Source organism: Erpetoichthys calabaricus, chromosome 13 (genome assembly GCF_900747795.2).
Source record: "Erpetoichthys calabaricus chromosome 13, fErpCal1.3, whole genome shotgun sequence".
In the NCBI taxonomy this organism is placed as follows: domain Eukaryota; kingdom Metazoa; phylum Chordata; class Cladistia; order Polypteriformes; family Polypteridae; genus Erpetoichthys; species Erpetoichthys calabaricus.
In genome coordinates this window covers 111,430,680-111,450,711 of record NC_041406.2, presented here as the reverse complement: position 1 = coordinate 111,450,711, position 20,032 = coordinate 111,430,680, and the positions used below count along the sequence as shown (strand labels likewise).

The 20,032-nt window shown below is 36.4% G+C and overlaps 1 protein-coding gene across 26 annotated transcripts in view; it reads right to left on the bottom strand.

The window, feature by feature from the left end:
* The window catches only part of lrrfip2 (leucine rich repeat (in FLII) interacting protein 2), a 216,545-nt gene that overhangs the window by 99,599 nt on the left and 96,914 nt on the right, over positions 1–20,032 (bottom strand). For 11 of the 26 annotated variants that reach the window (XM_028817457.2, XM_051935774.1, XM_051935780.1 and 8 more), the window contains exons 4-6: positions 7,411–7,461; positions 1,092–1,145; positions 963–1,010 (exon numbers count right to left, since the gene is read on the bottom strand). The exons of 6 other annotated variants lie outside the window; for them this stretch is intronic. In XM_028817457.2, the coding sequence (XP_028673290.1) occupies positions 963–1,010; positions 1,092–1,145; positions 7,411–7,461 (153 nt within the window). The remainder of the gene's footprint in view (positions 1–962; positions 1,011–1,091; positions 1,146–7,410; positions 7,462–20,032) is intronic. 9 more of the 26 variants (XM_051935778.1, XM_051935796.1, XM_051935800.1 and 6 more) reach the window with 3 other exon arrangements.

Sequence of the window (20,032 nt, the reverse complement as noted above, 5' to 3'; positions counted from 1 at the left end):
TAAGGATGAGCTACGGCTATGACAGTTTACCATTAGAACACTAAAGTAGAGGCTGCTGCTTTGCAGACATACATTTTCACTTTAATATCTATCTATATGTGTAAATAGATATATATTTGTCATTTCAAGCATTAACAGCCATTTGCAATGTTACTAATGTCTTTGCTATATTTTAAAATCAATTTAATTGTTTCTTTATTAAAAAAATTAATTTCTATCAAAAACATGAAAATATCTGGGTGATTACAAGTTTTTGAACACAAGTGTTTTTGTGTGTGTGTGTGTGTGTGTGTGAATTCAATAAACCATGATCCAAATGCCTTCCTGAGAAAGTTAGCAGCAGACAAAGAAAATGCCCAGCAACAATACGAAAAAAGTCAATTCCAGTTGATTTTTTCCAATTCACAGCATTCCACACTAAAGACGTTTATAAAGGGTAAAAGTTTATGACTGAAAGAGGTTTAAAAAATGTGCCCATAATTAAAACAAAAATTGCTATTATGCAACTTTATCTCTATCAAACAATGACATTTTACTGTACTAAAACTTTTTTATCCCCTTCATCACAACATCTTAAAAATTTCTTGTAGACTTAAATAGATCAGTAAAACACTTATGAAATTCTGACCACATTTGATGCTCCTATGCTAACTGGCATGATGGGAGAGTTTTGATGGAAAAAGCTCATAATTCCAACTCTACATTACTGTTTCCTCAGTGGGGTATAATTTCCTGTGCTGTGTTTTGTTTGGTTGGCTCCGAAAACTCAGTAAAGCTGCAACTCTACACATGCAATTCATTAAAAACAACTGAGCTATTTATGTGAAATGTCTTATATCCCATGGGGAAAGTCACTGTGTTCAACCTCCTTATCAACTGCCAAATTTATCTACAACATAGCTAGAAGTAGCTTGTAAGAAATTTAAACAAAGCTTAAATAAATTAGAAGATTTAATACTAACCCTATAGCTTCCAATACTACGGACTGACTTCATGTCATCACTATGACCCTGTACAATGGAAATGATAGAATAAGCTTAAAGAAACCAAAGTCCGTTGTAAAGGAGAAAGAACTACATAAAGTTACAAACCCTGTGATGGTGGCTGATTGACCGATGACCATACTTGGCTTTTTCAGAATCTTCCTATGAGAAAAGATTTTTACAAATAAAAGAAAATAAAAAAAATATAAATATATAACCAAAAGCATTAAATAATACAACACACTATAATAATTCTACCATACCAACTCCACAGAGCCACACTGATTCTGAGTGACTCATCTTGTTGGAAAATTAAACTGCTTGCTACCACATTTCCATAGAATGGGGAAAACAGTACATGAAATTAGCCGAGACAGCAATATAAGTTTCATCTTTTTTTAATACCAAAATCCAGAACTTCTTTCCATTTCAGTGATTTTGAAGTGTGAGCTTAGCCAATATCTTAATAAAAGCTATGCTAAACCATGCACAATGTAAGTTAAATAAACCCAACAGCCCTGAGACAAAACTAGATTAGGTTGTTCTAGAAGTCACAGAAAAAGAAAGGGTAAAAACAAAGTGCTTTAAACAAAGTCCGACACTTTAATGTGTTAGTGCAGGGTTGCACATACACTCTATAGTTAGTATGTTTGTTAACATGGAACAGGCAGCATCTGTCTTTGTACTTTTTTCTTGGAACTGAAAAAGTAAAAAAAAAGTGTATTTAATTTAGTAAATCACTGTAAATAGTAAGCTTCCAGTTTTTTTACCGAGGTGGTTTTACTCAAACACCCATTGTCATTTTTACACTTTTAAAATGAAATGAAGGAGATGTCAAACAGAAAGCATCTCTCTTCTTGGTCATAATAATTTCTTGTTGTGGCAGTCATTCTGAATGGTACTTGTATTTTTATTTTGTGCCAGCATGGATTTTCACTATGCGCTCTGATTTATCAACAGCAGAAAGACATGCAATCAGTGCAATTATTTTGATTAATGATACCCTGATAAATCGGCCACTGATCTAAACCAGCTGATTTTCATTCCAACTCGAAACTCCATCAATAAATTGGTCAATCTCAAAGGACACATTTTTTAGTATCTGCATTTCTAAACTTCTAATTAATTTCTCCATCATGCAAAGTATAACAGTACTTGAGGAAGAACATGTGTCGTTTTGCTGCCACCTCTTCCTATAAACAAAAACCATTAGAACATTATACAGATAATATATGGATTATATTGGGGTACATATCAGTAGTACACCTCTTGGTCCTTCCCTTCTCTCTCATTTATTTCAAAATATTGTATTAACACAGATACTTCATGATGCATATACAGTTGCACAGGCTTAAAACGAAGCATGTTAAATGAGAAGCTGGTGGTTCCGTTGGCATTTGCACCATATTATTAACAAATGGCTGGTTACAAAAATAACTAAAACTTGATGCAGCTATTTAAAATGAAAAGAAGCAATTAAGAGTTCTGAAAAGAAACAAATGAGTTAATTAAAACTAATTAAAAATCACATTGTTTCAATAGTAAATAAATTGGTTCAAATTAAATATGTGGTTAAAGCAAAACCCTACAGCCACTGCAGACCGCCAGGACCAGAGCTGAGTATGTCTAATTAGGAGTGTTTTCTTATGAAATGCAATTGTTTTCCTACCAAAGCTACACACACAACTATATCTCATGGGAAAGCTCAAGAAAAGTATTTTGTAATGGTGTGGTCAAATTTAACTACTGGCTAAGTCAAGATTTATTTTATCAAAATTGAAGTTATATTATGTGGGTGTGTATATTTGTATTTTTTTTATTTTGGTTATTACAAAACAATGAAGGGCCTGAAATAAAAAGTCATACATAACGTAACATAATCATGGTCTAATAATACATAACTCTCTCAAAAATTGCCCTGTCTATGCTAGTTATTGAAAGAATAAAGTGTGCACGTCTGTTATTACCTTAAAATCACCAAAGATCATAACAAGAAATCAAGTAAAAGCAGCACTGCTAGAAATTAATTGCTTTCTCGACTAGACTTTTTATTCTTATTAACACTTTTTTAACTTGGAATTCCAGCACAAGTCAGCAATACCTTTAGACCATGACTGGGATGTCTGCCTCTTGGCTTACTCCGGCATACTTTATCTACTGTTAGTGGGACTGCAAATCAGAAAAGTCTAAACTACTATTATGCTGTGAAGCTGTAGAAAAATCTGAATTTTTATATAGTTGCATGCCTAATGTTTTATTTTTAAATAAGAAGACTCCAGACTGAAATACTAATATATATCAAATCCATGCAAACATATCTTAAGATATTCTCAATGCATGTATTTATCTAGTTAAAAAATTGAATTGGCATGCAGGATAATATGTGCCAATGAAGCAAAAAGTAAAAACCTTTCATCATGCAAGTTTCCTATGAGCATGAGTCCAGCATTCTTGAAAAAAGTAGATGGTTTAAATAAAACTCCTTACAAATGTTACAATAACATTCAATCACTTTTCATAAGTTTGGTATATCATTGAAAGAAATTACCCTTTAGCACACAGTAAGTCTGTCTTAGTAATTTAGTAGCAGTTACAGGGGTTTTGTATGGGAATACGTAAAAGAACAGTAAGAGTTATTTAGAAGAGTCAGTTCATGGGATTTGTTATTAATCTTTGTATATATTATTAGGACAAAAAAAGAATCAAATTTAAAAAATGAAATGTCAAAGCAAAAAAATCCTTTTTGGGGGGGGGGGGGTATTATGAACTACTCTCATACTACGACTATGCCAAACCCTTAATTCCTATATTTGTTTTGATTTTGAGGTGTGCATTGGATCACTGTTCTGTTAGTACATCCAATCGTGGCCCAATTTAAGCTTCCTGTGTTAGTGGAAGACACTGTACATACTGTTATTTTACTAAAAGAACACAACTTAAGACATAACATAAAATAAAGGAGTGTCCATCTAGATACATGAAATACCACATGGACCTTAATAGCAACAAGTCACATCATAATCATCAATATAACTTAAATGCTATGCCTAAATACCTTAATTTTATGCTAAATGATTTTAAACTTAAAGGCAGAAAGATAAACATCACTGAAAGGTTCTACAGAATATATACCATTTTCTGTTGTCACACTCATTTTGCATTTTACAGAAGTGCAATATTTGAGAGCATTATACAATTATAACAAGACAATTCTTCCATTACTATGAACTTAAGCAAATAAATCTACTGCTTTGTTTAAGTCCAACCCTATATGTGTGGTTGTCATTAATGAAAATACATAATAAGTAACATAAAACCTCATCTGCACCTATACTCTACTCCTCATTATGAAAAAGTACTTTTATAATCTTGTCAGCTTATAGTTTTTACATCTTATACTCCTAATACATCAAAGAAACCAATAAAAATACGCATTAAGCCAGCAATATTCACATAATTAATTATAATGGACAGCTGTATACAATATGAAATGTGTTCTATCTTATCTACTTACCAAAAAAATATGTTTGGCTTCATCCTTAATCTCCTACAAAATTGTATCTTTAGTGACAACAAAATCATTGTGTGTAGATCTTCACAATGCAGAATTCCAGAAAATATGGATGACAACAAACTGAGCTGTCAAGATATGAGTATACTTTGCAAACAATTATTATATCCCATGGTCACTAGCTCCAGGCAGCAAAGCAATTGCACTGCATTTGTTAAGAGAAAGAATGGGGAAGTTTTTATGTGCCTTTACTTCAATGTGGTTTGCCACTTGATGTCATGCACATTAAACAGGTTCCATTCTCACCCTGCCAAGTGTTTTAAGTACTGCACATTCACTTAAATAAGGAGTTCTTAGCCTTTTTATATTTATTTTTATTTATTTATTTTCATTTTATTTTTGTTTTTAAAAATTCTCACAACTGGAAAAGGCTCAAAACAGGATCAACCTTGAGGTAAATGAAAAAGGATTGCCTCCATTAACCATTGATTTAAGAACAAATTCAGCCACTTAGCAACATATTTAGAACAGGGAGACGCTCTCAACTGCCCCTCTCCTACCAGTTCGCGACTATATGTGACCCTCAAGTTAAGAGTCATTGCCATACATGTGCCATTCAATTTTGGAGTCCATTTCTTACAATGAAAAAGGCATGCATTCCTAACACTGGGGCCAATGAGGGGAAAGGGATGGGGTCTGAGCCACTATAGCCACCCCTTCATGCATGTCCTGCTGTAGCAGTTAGACTGAGATTAAATAAGTGATGAAACAGCACAACTGAAATTAGAAAAAGAAATTGATTTTGAGCCACTCCTGATGGATCTACCTGCCTGAAGGTTCAATTAGGAAGGGCAGCAGTATTATTATTATTATAACCGCTGAAAGATTTTTCTTTTAAAACAATTTATCTGGGCAGTATGTGTTTGTTATTTCTTGATGAAAACACTAACATACTGTAAATAACCAGTGATACAAGTAAAAAGAGGGCCCTGTACTTTTAAAACAAGTCAGTATTTTGTGAGTATTTTTTTAGAATGCAAAACTGAAGCTTTGGTTTGGGAAGACTAATTTTGAATGTTTTACTAATGTTGAATGTTCTACCAATGTTTTATACATTAGTTTTGTTCTAAATTCTTCTCAGATTTGCCATATTGTTCTATTCCCTGTCCAAGTAATTATACACAGTTTCATTTACATTACCGCTCCATCTGCTCACTTCCACTTCAAGTAGGTATTTTGTTTGCAACATCTTACTACTAAGTCATAACATTTTTGCCAGTAACTAATTTTTCTAAAGGAACAGCATAATGAACCAAAACCTGTTTATATTTCTTGGAATACATCACTCCACTAATTGTGACCAGACCCTCTACACTCCTGACTGGCCCCCCAGGTCATGACTGAGTGCCACTGTGCTTAAGTAAAAGCTGCAGACAGACATCAGTTTACCTCATATCAACTCTTCTTCTGACATACTAGCATTTTTGTAGACCAAAAATATAGTTTTTTTTTTTTACTTATTGTTCCATAAGACTACTTATTGATTGTGCTTCATGCTTTATGTTATTTTGCATAATGAAATCTCTTCTATTTGTTGTCTTTCCAAACAGTTTCTATCTTCCACACCCTCTGTAAGACCAATTCTTTTATGACTTCCTGGCATGGACAAACTGCTGTTTGATGACTTTGACAGATGCCATATAAACACTTTACTTCATCATTTCCATGATACATATTGCCTAGGGACATAATACCTGCCATGATTCTAGACCTAAATGTAAGGCTATGAAGTTTGGCAAACAGACAATCCCATTTAACTATGTCAAAGCCTTCCTGTATCTAGAGGGAAATCTGTCATACTGAAAAGGTGCTATAGATATAAGAAAGAGTCTTTAACTCCAACTGAAATGACAGATGCTAGTACATATTATAGACAACTAACAATTGCTCTTGCCATAATGCTGCATTTCAGTATCCTTATTCAGAAAACCACATACACAAGACTGGGAAGGTACAGTTTTTTTTTTTTTTTCATAAAGACTGAAATCAAGACGAATAGTGTAATTCTTCTTTCATCTCTAACAAAACCTTGTTACAGAGAATGTGTTCGTGGTAAACACATAATTTTGACAAGAAATTCTTAAAGACTTAACAAATACATACTTTTAATGCCATAAAAGCACTGATCAAGCATAATTAAGCCAATATATCAACAAATTAAAAGGTTTCTCTTTAATCTGATTAAGTTTTAAGTAGTGATAACAAAAAATAATTATCATACTTGTAACATGAAATCTGCTCATCTATAATTTGTTTTATTATGTTTTACATGTAACAAAATAATTTTAGATGTAGGAATTATTATTTACAATTACTTTAGATGTGTATGGAATTAACATCAAATCAAACAAGCATGATGATATCTTTAGGCTTATATATTATATTTATACTTATATTTCGGGTAAAGTGTCATATTTAACCAAGTCACACTCTGAAGCATATTAGGTGGATAATGTTTTTTGCTTTTGCAGTGCCTGTCTCATTCTGAACTTTCCAAAAGCATTTGCTCAACTCTACAGAGAACTTACTTTTCCGACCTGCATGCTCAAAAGAAACTCATAGTTGGAGATATCTTAAAAGGGACAATGTTAATATGAAGATGGAATGATATTTCAGACAATTATAACCGTTTAAATTGCTATTAGATTAAAATATATATATCATGTGCACAGTCATAAACAAAACATCTTCAAAAAAAATTGGGAAAATGTGTTAGTCGGTGTAAGAAAAGTAAAGGATTCATATATTTTAATGCCACTTTTTTTTGTCAAAGAACAAACATTAAGGTGCTACACATCTTTACACTCCAAATTCAGATTAGTACATTTTCAAGCAGCATGCATCCATTCAGCCTACCATCCACTGATGGATCTGTCCCCATTTTTTATCAGATGAACGATGAGAATGCTATAGGCAAATGAAAAAACAAATTAAGTGTACAGAATTTATCAGAAATCGTATTTAAAAAGACAGTAAGAAAAAAGAATGAAAAGAAATTTTAAAAAGTAAAGACAAAAAGCAATGCTTCCTGAATTAAACAACTTGTTTAACAGGTCACAATTTATGTTTACATAAACTAGTAATAAAAAATGTAATCCCAATCTAGGTCAAGCACCGTACAGAAAGATCATAATATTTCACTTTTCAAGAGACTTAAAGCACACAAAAGCTTATATTAAAAGTTGCTTAGAAAATAACAAGAGTATGTTGCATATCTTCAAGAATTTATCTTACAAGCTCACACATGTAATTTGTAATGCATTATCTATTGTCTCCATATGTTCCCTTATGTGGAACACTAGTTTATTAAAAATTCTATTTTTAAATACAAGCTGATTTGATTTTTTCTGTGTACTAATCTTGTCTACAACCCAGCCACAGGGGATGCACAAACCAGTCTGTTTCTTCGTGCCAGTCCCAAGCCCTGATAAATGGGGAGGGTTACATAAGGAAGAGCATCCGGTGTAAAACTTTGCCAGATCAACATGCGGACAACAAGACAGATTTCCATACCGGATCGGTCGAGTCCTGGGTTAACAACAACCGCCACCAGTACTGTTAGTCAACACGGTGCTGGTGGAAATTGGGCAACTGTTGGCTGAAGAAGGAGAAGAAGAGGGGGGAGACGTGTCCAGAGAAAAAGGAGAGGAGGAAGGTAAAGACAGTGGAACTGAGGGTATGAACTTTGAATGTTGGCACTATGACTGGTAACAGGATAGAGTTAGCCAATATGATGGAGAGAAAGAAGGTTGATATATTGTGCGTGCAAGAGACTAAATGGAAGGGGAGTAAGACCAGGTGGATCAGAGGTGGATTCAAATTGTTCTATCATGGTGTGTATGGGAGGAGAAATGGGGTAAAGGTTATTCTAAAGGAACAGTATGTCAAGAGTGTTGTGCAACTGAAAAGAGTGTCAGACAGAGTAATGATTATGAAGCTAGAAATTGGAGGTGTAATGATGAAGATTGTTAGTGAATATGCCTCACAAGTTGGGTGTGCGATGGATGAGAAAGAAGATTTCTGGAGTGAGATGGATTAAGTTATGGACAGTGTACCCAAGGGACAAAAAGTGGTGATTGGAGTGGATTTCAAGGGACATGTTGGTGAAGGGAACAGAGGAGATGAGGAGGTGATGGGTAGGTATGGTGTCAAGGAGAGAAATGAAGAAGGTCAGATGATAGTGGATTTTGAAAAAGGATGGGCATGGCTGTGGTGAATACATATTTTAAGAAGAGAGAGGAACACAGGGTAATGTACAAGAGTGGAGGAAGATGCACATAGATAGATTACAGTGGAACCCCGGTTCACGACCATAATTCGTTCCAAAACTCTGGTCATAACCCGATTTGGTCGTGAACTGAAGCAATTTCCCCCATAGGATTGTATGTAAATACAATTAATCCGTTCCAGACCGTACGAACTGTATGTAAATATATATTAGTTTTTAAGCACAAATATAGTTAATTATGCCATAGAATGCACAGCATATTAGTAAACTAAATGTAAAAACATTGAATAACACTGAGAAAATCTGGAACAACAGAGGAAACTAACACTGCAAGAGTTCGTGCTACAGGGCTACGAACCGCCCGCTAAAAACACTTTTTTAATGAGTTTTAAGCACAGGGAAAAAAAAGAACATTTGAAAAATCCGTAATTTAATAAACCACCAAGAAAAATAACATTGCAACAATGCACGCTACGAACCGATCGCTGTAAACAGAAGTGAAAACAAAAACAAGCCCACTGCATTCTTTAACTGCCTTCTCTGCCTTGTGCGTCCAGCCCCCTCTCTCGTGTGTGTGTGTCTCTCTCTCTCTGTGTGTGTGTGTGTGTGTGTATCTCTCTCGCGCGCGCGCGCCTCTGTGTGTGTGTGTGTGTGTGTGTGTGTGTGTGTGTGTGTTTCTCGCACGCGCGCGCCTCTGTGTGCGTCTCTCGTGCGCCGACGTATGGTGCTGTGGCTCTGCAGGTGGATAGTATTGGTGTGTCTTGCTCGCGCTCTCTCTCTCGTGTGTGTGTCGTGCTCTCTCTCTCTCTGCACAGGGAATGCACAGGGAGAGACTGAACACGTGCAGAAATCATTGGCGCGCACAAACCGAAAGGGAAACTGGCTTGTTCGTATACCGAGTGTGTGGTTGTGAACAGATGCAAAAGTTTGGTAAACTTTTTGGTCATAAACCGATTTGTACGTGTTCAGAGATGTTCGTGAACCTAGGTTCCACTGTATATCCTATGCAGAAGAGTCAATCTGAAGGAGATTAAAGACTGCAAAGTGGTAGCAGGGGAAAGTGTAGTTAGACAGCATAGGATGGTGGTTTGTAGGACGACGTTGGAGATCAAGAAGAGGAGGAGAGTGAGGGCAGAGCCAAGGATCAAATGGCTGAAGTTGAAAAAGGAAGACTGCCAGGTTGAGTTTAGGGATGAGGTAAGACAGGCACTGGGTGGCAATGAAGTGTTACCAGACAGCTAGATAACTACAGCAGAAGTAGTAAGGGTGACAGCAAGAAGGATGACTGGTGTGACATCTGGACAGAGGAAGGAGGAAAAAACAAAAAGTGGACAAAACATTTTAACTGTTGCTATTGATATAGGGCATTCAGTAATACCAGATACCAGAAACAGATATTATAAGGAAACTACTAATGGAAAGGCTACTGTTTCATTGGATCATAGATCTAACTTAAAAACAGTGTTTTAAATCTAATAGTGAGCCACTGCCAATGCTAGGTCAGGATGGTTTCACAGTTACAAACACTGTAATTCTTCAGAATGGTAATGCCAATTCAGAAACCACAGAGGAATTCCCAGACCTCTTGACTAAAATAATATACAAGTTTAGGTTTATTTACTACTGCCAGGCAACACAGTTGGTAGACATTTCTCTTGGTGATACATCCACTCACAAAACAAATTTAATACAATATACAATTCAAAATATAAAATCAATTAGAAGCAAGGAATGACTCACTGATGGCTTCAGAGTTACAAACACTGCAATTCTTCAGAATGATATTGCCAATGCAGAAACTCGATACTACTAAGGGAACCAACTCCACAGAAAAATGTGAATTAAAATAGAAATAACAAAGAGTAAAGAATTTAAAACTATGTAAATTTCAGATTGCAACTTTTTTTTGCAGACAGGATAAGGTAAGTAAAAAAGGCTCAAATATTAAACATTAAAATCAATTAGAAGCAAGGAAAGGCTCACTGAGTTTAAAGCTGACTGGAAGTACTAGGGTGTTGTACCGTGTTAGCCATTATGAATGCAGAGAAAAGCCAAGCAAAATGACACCTTTTATTGGCTAACTAGAAAGATTACAATATGCAAGCTTTCGAGGCAACTCAGGCCCCTTCTTCAGGCAAGATGTCAAGCTGACTGGAAGAAAGAATTGCAGCTATAGTAGTCCCACAGACTTAACTTGAGACCAACTGATCTATGTCACACATTCAAATATTACTGAAGGCCAGTGCAGATACAATAATACACTTTCTTTCAATTAGTTAATTAATATAAAATTCTATTACTAACCTATAAAGCCTTAAATGGCTTTAAACCAGACTATAACAGTAACCTCCTGCATCACTATGTTTCTATCTGCCTACTAAGGTCCACTGAATCTGGCAATTTTGTTGTGTCCTATGCTAATGTGTGTTCTATGGGTGAATGACCTGCCTAAATTAATTAGAACAGCTGACTCAAGTCAGTCTTTTGAAAGGCAACTTAAAACACATTTGTTCAGGAAAGCATTTCTCTTATCCTTACTTATGGACCCTTTCTCTATTTGCTCTCTCTATCCAGGTGCTCAAGATAATATGCATTTATATCAAAAATAATGTTATTTGTTTAAGGTTTTGTAGTAGTATTTTGTAGTTTTGTATTTTTATTATGATTTACTGTCTCTTTTTTAATTCAAAGCTTTGTGTTTTCCGTATTATCATTTTACATTGGTTTCTATGTTGATAGTATATTGTATCCAGTGTAGTGTATTTGATTTTTTTTCTACTTTCTTCTTGCTGTTCATTTTTTTAACTTTTCTGAAGTGTTTCGACCATGGGAAAGGTACTAGGTAAATAAAATGTATTATTATTATTATTAATACTACTCCCACCATCTACACACTGCAATGTGCTGCTATATAGAAATGTCATCTATATTCTTGCAAATGAGATATTCAAATTAGCAGGATTTTGTACATGTCAGGCACAATACTTCAAGCAGCTCCCCCCATAAAAGCTACAGTAACATGCATGAAAAGCAGTAGAGGTGACCATCATCACATCTTGTACAATTCAATTTATAAACTATGTAAGTTAATAAACAAACATCACAAACATAATGTGTTCATAATAACTATTATTAACCTGTATAAGCTGAACGGCTGTTGATCACTATACAGTGGAAGGAAGAGGAATAGAAGTTAGTAAAGTATAGGAAAGAACTTAAAAAACATACTGCTAATAACCTTAACAATAAACCTTTTGCAATAAAGCATCAACATTTTGAAGTGCAGCCTGCAAGTCAAAGAAAATCCATTCAATAAAATCATACCAGTGATGAAGTCAAAATCCCAATTAATACTCCAAAGCACAAATAAACAGCAATTTTTGGCAGTTTTTTTTCCTGTATTCAATGTATCAAAGGATGAAAAATATCATGCTTTTTATGTCAACTTTCTCAGAAATAGTGGGGAATCTCTAATTTAAACTTGCAGAATCATTCCCTTGATAAATAATCGACAAAAATCTGCAGACAAATGCTAAGCTTTGCCCTCCTCCACTGCCCAAACATCATTAACCATTCTTGAGTTGATGAACTGAATCTATAAGCAAACTATCAACTGGCAAACACCAACTTTTCACACAAACATTATTTTCTAGCAAATGGAAAACTATTTTAAACAGCATCTTTAACAAATCATTCCTTTCTCGCTATTAAAAAAAAAAACACACTGATGCTTTCTGTGCTGTGCAACCACAACCCAACTATGACACTAAGATGCAAATATATGCATATCTTTGACATTTCCAACATTATCTGAGATAAGCCATAAAGCTTCTCATAACCACCCATTAACTTACATATAATATCAACCACTTGTTTAATACACATTAGAAGAAAATAGACAAATGTCTGTCAGTTATATTTTAAAATGTCATCTAAGGGGTATTTTGGGGGTAGAGCAGCTGTATAAAACACTGTATTAAATCAGTAATCAATCAAAAACACCACAGAATAAGGGCTACCAGTGTCAAAATATACTCCTATATGCAAAAACCCTTGAACCGTATCTGCACCATGGACCCCTTTACATACTTACTGTGGTGTCAAAATTAATGTGTTCATAGTTTGCCACATATTCAAGCACATCATAAAGATGAGCAGCCTCTGGCTAGTTATTCTCAACACTGGAATACAAAATGTTTCTAATGACTTAGTTGTTAACAGTGGGCATACACTGCTGCTGGATGAAGCAAAGCAACCACAAATAAAAAAAAAAGAGGGTTGACAACTACAATGACCAGTGAAACACTATGGTTAATCGCCATGGCCCAAACAACTAGTGATTGACAATTAGGTACATATACCAAAGTAAAAAGGCTGCAGCAGTTCACACAAACATTAGTTATTTTAAATATGTAAATTTGGTTCTAGAGCACAACATCTGGATCCAGATGACTGCAGACCACTTGTAGATTTCTATGTTTTAACAGATTCCTATTATACTGACAGAAATCAAATTATAAAGATGACTATTATCCAAATCCACTGGCTCTTATCTTGTTGAGGAGAATACTTCATGATTCCGCCATGCTTTAAAAACTGTACATATTATTCAACTTCATAAATGTCTTTTGTTTGAAACTTTAGTAGCGTCTCTATGCTGCACATTCCCTGTGACTCATATTTGAATAATGCTTTATTGTCCTTTATCCCCTGACCTAAAATACTTCAGTTTACTTTGTAAAGAACCTAGTCTGGAATTTGTCTGTAAAAAATGCAATACAAAGTTAAAACTACATACAAGGAATAATTTAGTTGCCAATGCCTGTGTGCAAATACATAACAGATAACAACGTAGACACACTACGAAAAGGTTGAGCGTATGGCTGAAATGCAATACAGAACCTGGAATGAGTGGGCCATAAATATAATTCCAAGTAGTTTGGAGCCTTAATATGTTGGCTGATAATTCTCATCTAACCCTTTTTCACACACATATACAGTATAAGGAAAGCTCAATCACCAAGTGTTTTTTGTAATGCCAACAAGCTGAACAAAAGCTATAAATTTTATGTCTCCATACTTAGTTACTAACACTTAAACAATAATAACTAGATAGATTAACAGATCCCTATTGATCCCTAAAAGAAAAGTTTTATATTCAAAAACTGCACAAAAATAAATAAATAAAACAAGCCAAACCAAAAGTGATGGAATAAGGTAGTGTCTAAAGGTGCTCTAACACAATGTACTCTGGAGAAGATGGGCAGCATTAGTTATGACAGATTCTAACTTGGCTTTTATGCCCTTTTCTGCCACTTCACTCAGGGAGTGCAGAATTACTCCAGTAAATACATCTGGATATCATGGTCAGTATATTTAGGTGTCTGATATCATCCAAGCTGGTGGTACTCTCCCAGAAAATCACTGCAATGAACACTAGCCAGCTAAGGACTGGTTAAAAAAAAAAATGACCAACAGCTGGTAGAACACACTAGAAGACACAACACTTCTCAAACAGATGATACTTCACTGGCCCATTTCATACAGCGGGTCTGTCTCACTCATCCAATTCCCTCTACATAGGTATTTGTAAGACCACACCACATTCAACTACATTATGCCGACTAATCCCAGTAGCACTCTGGTAGAAAAGACATCTACAGTCGACCCTTGATATACGACCGGCCTGACATGCGAACAACTTGATTTACAACCAACATCTTGTGTTACGACCCGAATGCGGTCACGTGTATCCGCTTGCGCGATTGTAAACAAACAACCGAGAGCGTTAGTAAGCGTCAGTCGGAGCCCAGATACATGTGTTTGTGGACGTAATTTCGGTCATTGCAGTGATTTACCTATATATATAATTCACTAAGACCATGCAAGCAAGACACATAATTGCTAAGGAAGGAAGAGAAGGTAACGAAGGTAAAGAAAGCGATCACAATCGAAACGAAGAAGGAAATTGTGTGGAAATATAAGAGTGCTGTTCGTGTGACCCATCTCGCTAATATGTACAGCATGTCGAAATCCACCATCTCGACAATTTTACAAAGAAAAGATTTGCATAAGGAGGCACCTTCTAAACAACCACCTTCCGTTTCATTCTCCTCCTCCTCCTTTCCTGCAGCCCAAAGATGTCAAATTAAATGGTGAGTACAGTATGAAATTGTTGTTTCTAGAATAGAATAGTATGCCTTTTATTGTCACTATACACATGTACAATGAGATTAAAAGCAGCTCCTTCAGTGCAGACATATGTGTAGAACACTACAAGTAAATAAACAAATAAACAAATGGTGCGAAAAGATGCAAAGAAGTTGCAAAAAAAAAATTCTACATAGGGCTTGTATGGTTGTTTCTTTAGACTTAGCATAACGCCGGATCTGCAGCCCCGCTTCTGCTTCCTTTCCCTCCTCCGTCTGTGTCGTCTCCTAGACCCGACAACAATCCACGGAGAGCCCGCTGGTCTCGCTGTGTTGTCTGGGATGTTGTGCGTGTGATGAAAAACACTCGAAAGAGATGTCTGGCTCTGGACACCGATGTCTATAAGGTTCTGACAGGTGTAGCGGATGTTCGCCGAACCGATCGTGCACAAACAAGCAAGAAAAAAAAAGTACAAAAACAACAAAAAAGTGCACTGAAAAGGAGAGCCCTGAGCCGCTGCGACCATGCGTGCCGCCATGCTCCTAGCTTAATCTAGCCTACTTCTGGTAGGCTAGGCACTTTTTATAACTTTTTGGTTAGTACATTAGAAATATTATTGGTGTTTTGGTAAATTCTGCACATTATACAACCCTTTTTTATTATGAAAAGGTTAAGTAAGTGTTGCAGTGGGAGGTTCGGAACGCATTATGGGTATTTCCATTATTTCTTATGGGAAAAATAGTCTTGACTTACAACCAGCCCTCGCAAACAAATTAAGTTCGTAAGTCAAGGGTCCACTATACCATAAATTTGTAATTAATGGCTTAAACAATCAATACACCCAGAAAAGTGACACAAAAATTAGGATCATGGCCATGAAAAACTTGAAAACCAAGTTAGAAAATGCTAAACATGTAACAATCTTAAATGGTCGCAACACTGTATAAAAATTTTTAAAAAGTGAACCCAGTGTTGCAATTTCTGGATTGACACCAAAAAAACAAACTAGGAAAAAGCAGCTATAGGAGTCCAATTAGAAGGAGAAGCTACACGGGATGAAAATCTACAGGCAGAGCTGACTCCAAGGACTGCGCTAAAAAAAAATAAATCACTGGTTTTGAGGGTGAAGATAAAAGGAGAAAAAACACTTCACTGTGGTATCAGTGGGCTGCTTCTCATCAACTCTGAGACAGTCCTAGAGCTTCCTAAAAAATTACCTGGGAGCATTTTCTTGCATTGCCTTTAACACTAGAATTACCAGAGCCTACGAAAAAACTCGCTGATCCGTCCCACCTTAAATAGCGTCTTAAATCCGTTCGCACCTCTCTGCCAGCGTCTTTTGTCATCTAAATGTGCTGATAAACACAAGCTTCAATCAGCCGGCTATTCCATCCCCCCACCGACTTAGAACGTGCACAAACTTCTCCCAGCTCATGTCTTGATTGATTATCTGGGAGTGATCTTAAAGTATTCTCCAGTCAGAGGGGCTAAATATTATTGATTCTAACCAGTGTCTGCTTTTCTCATGTGGGATTTGGCTTTGCAAAGCATGTACACAACAGGATCCTCTACTCCTTTAAGTGCCAAGAAGGTAAACTACTGGGGATCAAAGTGGTCTATAGCCAGTGGGTGCTGCTGTTTCAGGATCAGTTCACAAAAGTCATGATGTGTGAGACTTATGTTCTACTTTAGATTTTTACATGATCTGGTTGTAACCAATAATATTTCTTACTACAAACCACATCTATTTGATAGCATTACGCTGTAGCTTTCACTCTGGTTTGTCCATGCAGTATCTGTTTGTCAGCTATCTCTATAAACATGAATCTTCTCGTCATATGCAATCCTGAAGGCCCTCTCAGGCCTTGTTCAGTAGGTGCTACAGGTGATGAATCATTTGCTACAGCAGGAACTGAGGACTGTCTTTGTGGGAAATGTTTTATCCAAACAGAAGTTAATGTAAATGACCTACAAGAACAACAAGCATTTAGTTCCCTTTTTCATACTTGCTATGCAAGTTGAGTATTAAGAAAACTTACAATAATATTCATGAGGTAAAAAAAGTAGTTTAGTGACAACCCAATAAAACACTGCTTCGCCAAAAATATTCATTGTGCACTGTCAGGCAAATAATTAATACTTATTTCACTTATGCCTGAGTTGAAGGTTGCTTCAGAGAAACAAGTGCTCTACTCTTTATAAATATGTAATGACTGCTGCATGATTAATTCATGCACACTAACATACACACTTTTGCTTATTCACCAAACAAGAAGAATATATACCATATGTATTACACATCTCCTGGAGGACATGATAAGCTAAACAGCTGGGTTTTCTTATGAATACGTTACATTTTGCGTTAGATTTCTGAATAAAGAAACTTGCTTTAATTTTTAAAGCAATTTTTTTTTTAATTTTTTAATTTTAATTTTTTTCAACACATCTCTCAGAAAAGGGTCCAGATAAAAATAAAAAGAGAAAAGGGGCTTTTGTGAATGTGATATTTCTAAACTGGAAACTTAAGATAAACGTAATCCAGCAAGACAATGAAACTGTTATCCCAAAGTGGCTGAGAAAAAAAAACATAGTAGCTGCTACCTTAGATGACGTGTCATGTTCGTTGATGCTTTTATGTAAAGTTTTGAAGCACTGATAAAATCATCAGAAGCAACACACTGCCTGATGGGAATTGTAGGTCCCATATGACCATTTGCCACATGGTTGCAGATAAGATGGGAAAATATATACCACTCAAAAAAATTAAAGGAACACTTTTTAATCAGAGTATAGCATCAAGTCAATGAAACTTCTGGGATATTGATCTGGTCAGTTAAGTAACAGAGGGGGTTGTTGTTGTTGGTGTTAATGAAATTAACAACAGGTGCACTAGAGGGGAAACAATGAGATGACCTCCCAAAACAGGAATAGTTTACCAGGTGGAGGCCACTGACATTTTTCTATCCTCATCTTTTCTGACTGTTTTTCCACTAGTTTTGCATTTGGCTATGGTTAGTGTCACTACTGGTAGCATGACGCGATACCTGGACCCTACAGAGGTTGCACAGTTAGTCTCCAGGAAGGTACATCAACTATGTGCCATTGCCAGAAGGTTTGCTGCCTCTCCCAGCACAGTCTCAAGGACATGGAGGAGATTCCAGGAGACAGGCAGTTACTCTAGGAGAGCTGGACAGGGCCATCGAAGGTCCTTAACCCATCAGCAGGACCGGTATCTGCTCCTTTAGGCAAGGAGGAAAAGGATGAGCATTGCCAGAGCCCTAAAAAAGGCCTCTAGCAGGACACTTGTGTGAATGTCTCTGACCAAACAATCAGAAACTGACTTCATGAGGGTGGCCTGAGGGCCCAATCTCCTCTAGTGGGGCCTGTGCTCACTGCCCAGCAACGTGGAGCTCGATAGGCATTTACCATAGAATACCAGAATTGGCAGGTCCACCACTGGTGCACTGTGCTTTTCACAGATGAGTACAGGTTCACCCTGAGCACATGTGACAAACATGAAAGGGTCTGGAGAAGCCATGAAGAACATTATGTTGCCTGTAACATCGTTCAGCATTACCGGTTTGGTGGTGGGTCACTGAAGGTCTAGGGAGGACACACAGATCTCTACAGGCTAGACTGCCATTAGGTATCAGGATAAAATCCTTGGACCCAATGTCAGACCCTATGCTGGTGCAGTGGGTCCTGGGTTTCTCCTGGTGCATGACAATGCCCAGCCTCATGTGGCGAGAGTATGCAGGCAGTTCCTGGAGGATGAAGGAATTGATACCATTGACTGACCTAAATCCAATAGAACACCTCTGGGACATTATGTTTTGGTCCATCCAACGCTGCCAGGTTGCACCTCAGACTGTCCAGGAGCTCAATGATGCCCTGGTTCAGATCTGGGAGGAGATTCCCCAGGACACCAACCATTGTCTCAATAGGTGCATGCCCCAACGTTGTCAGGCATGCATACAAGCACATGGGGGCCATACAAACTACTGTGTATGATTCTGAGTTGCTGCAATGACATTTCAGCAAAATGGACTAGCCTGCCGCATCATTTTTTCACTTTGATTTTCAGGGTGTCTTTGAATTCAGACCTCTCTACGTTGGTAATTTTCATTTCCATCAAATGATGTGCCATTCTTTTGTTCCTAACACATTACCCAGTGCATATCAGTATAGATATCCAGCATGATTTTTTTCCATTGAGATCTGATGTGTTTTCAAAGTGTTCCTTTAATTTTTTTGAGCAGTTTATGTTAAATACCTTTGCTACTGGATGAGTCACACTAAACTGAACACGCTTAAGCCACAGTGCCTGGCAATAGCACATAGCACGCTTGCTACAAGTGTCTACACTTTGAGTTTTGCTGAATTTTCCTCCTCTATTTTACTTTCTGCACACAGCCTTCATTTGCGTAAGGCAGCACACCCGGTATTGCCATGCAATCGCTGTCAACACTGTGGGGACACAGTGCATTATAATCATTATTAATAACAAATATCAAGAAATAAAAAGTCAACTAATTTTCTTTATTCTACAAAGTGACTATATTTCAATCAAAAATGTCAAGGAATTTTTGAGATTTTGGTGTATATAGTTTTTCTATTCAGTGAGTGGTTACCCCTATATATTGAAATCTTCAAATTGTCCTTTCTTAGCAGTATCATCCTGCCAAATTTCAGCTTTTTGGCTAAGTGGGAAATAGTGTTTTTCTTGATTGAAGAGTGAGGAAGTGACTCATCTTTGTATTATATACTGTGTGTATATACAGTGCATCCGGAAAGTATTCACAGCGCATTCCTTTTTCCACATTTTGTTATGTTACAGCCTTATTCCAAAATGGATTAAATTCATTATTTTCCTCAGAATTATACACACAACACCCCATAATGACAACGTGAAAAAAAGTTTACTTGAGATTTTTGCAAATTTATTAAAAATAAAAAAATTGAGAAATCACATGTAAATAAGTATTCACAGCCTTTGCTCAATACTTTCTCGATGCACCGTTGGCAGCAATTACAGCCTCAAGTCTTTTTGAATATGATGCCACAAGCTTGGCACACCTATCCTTGGCCAGTTTCTCCCAT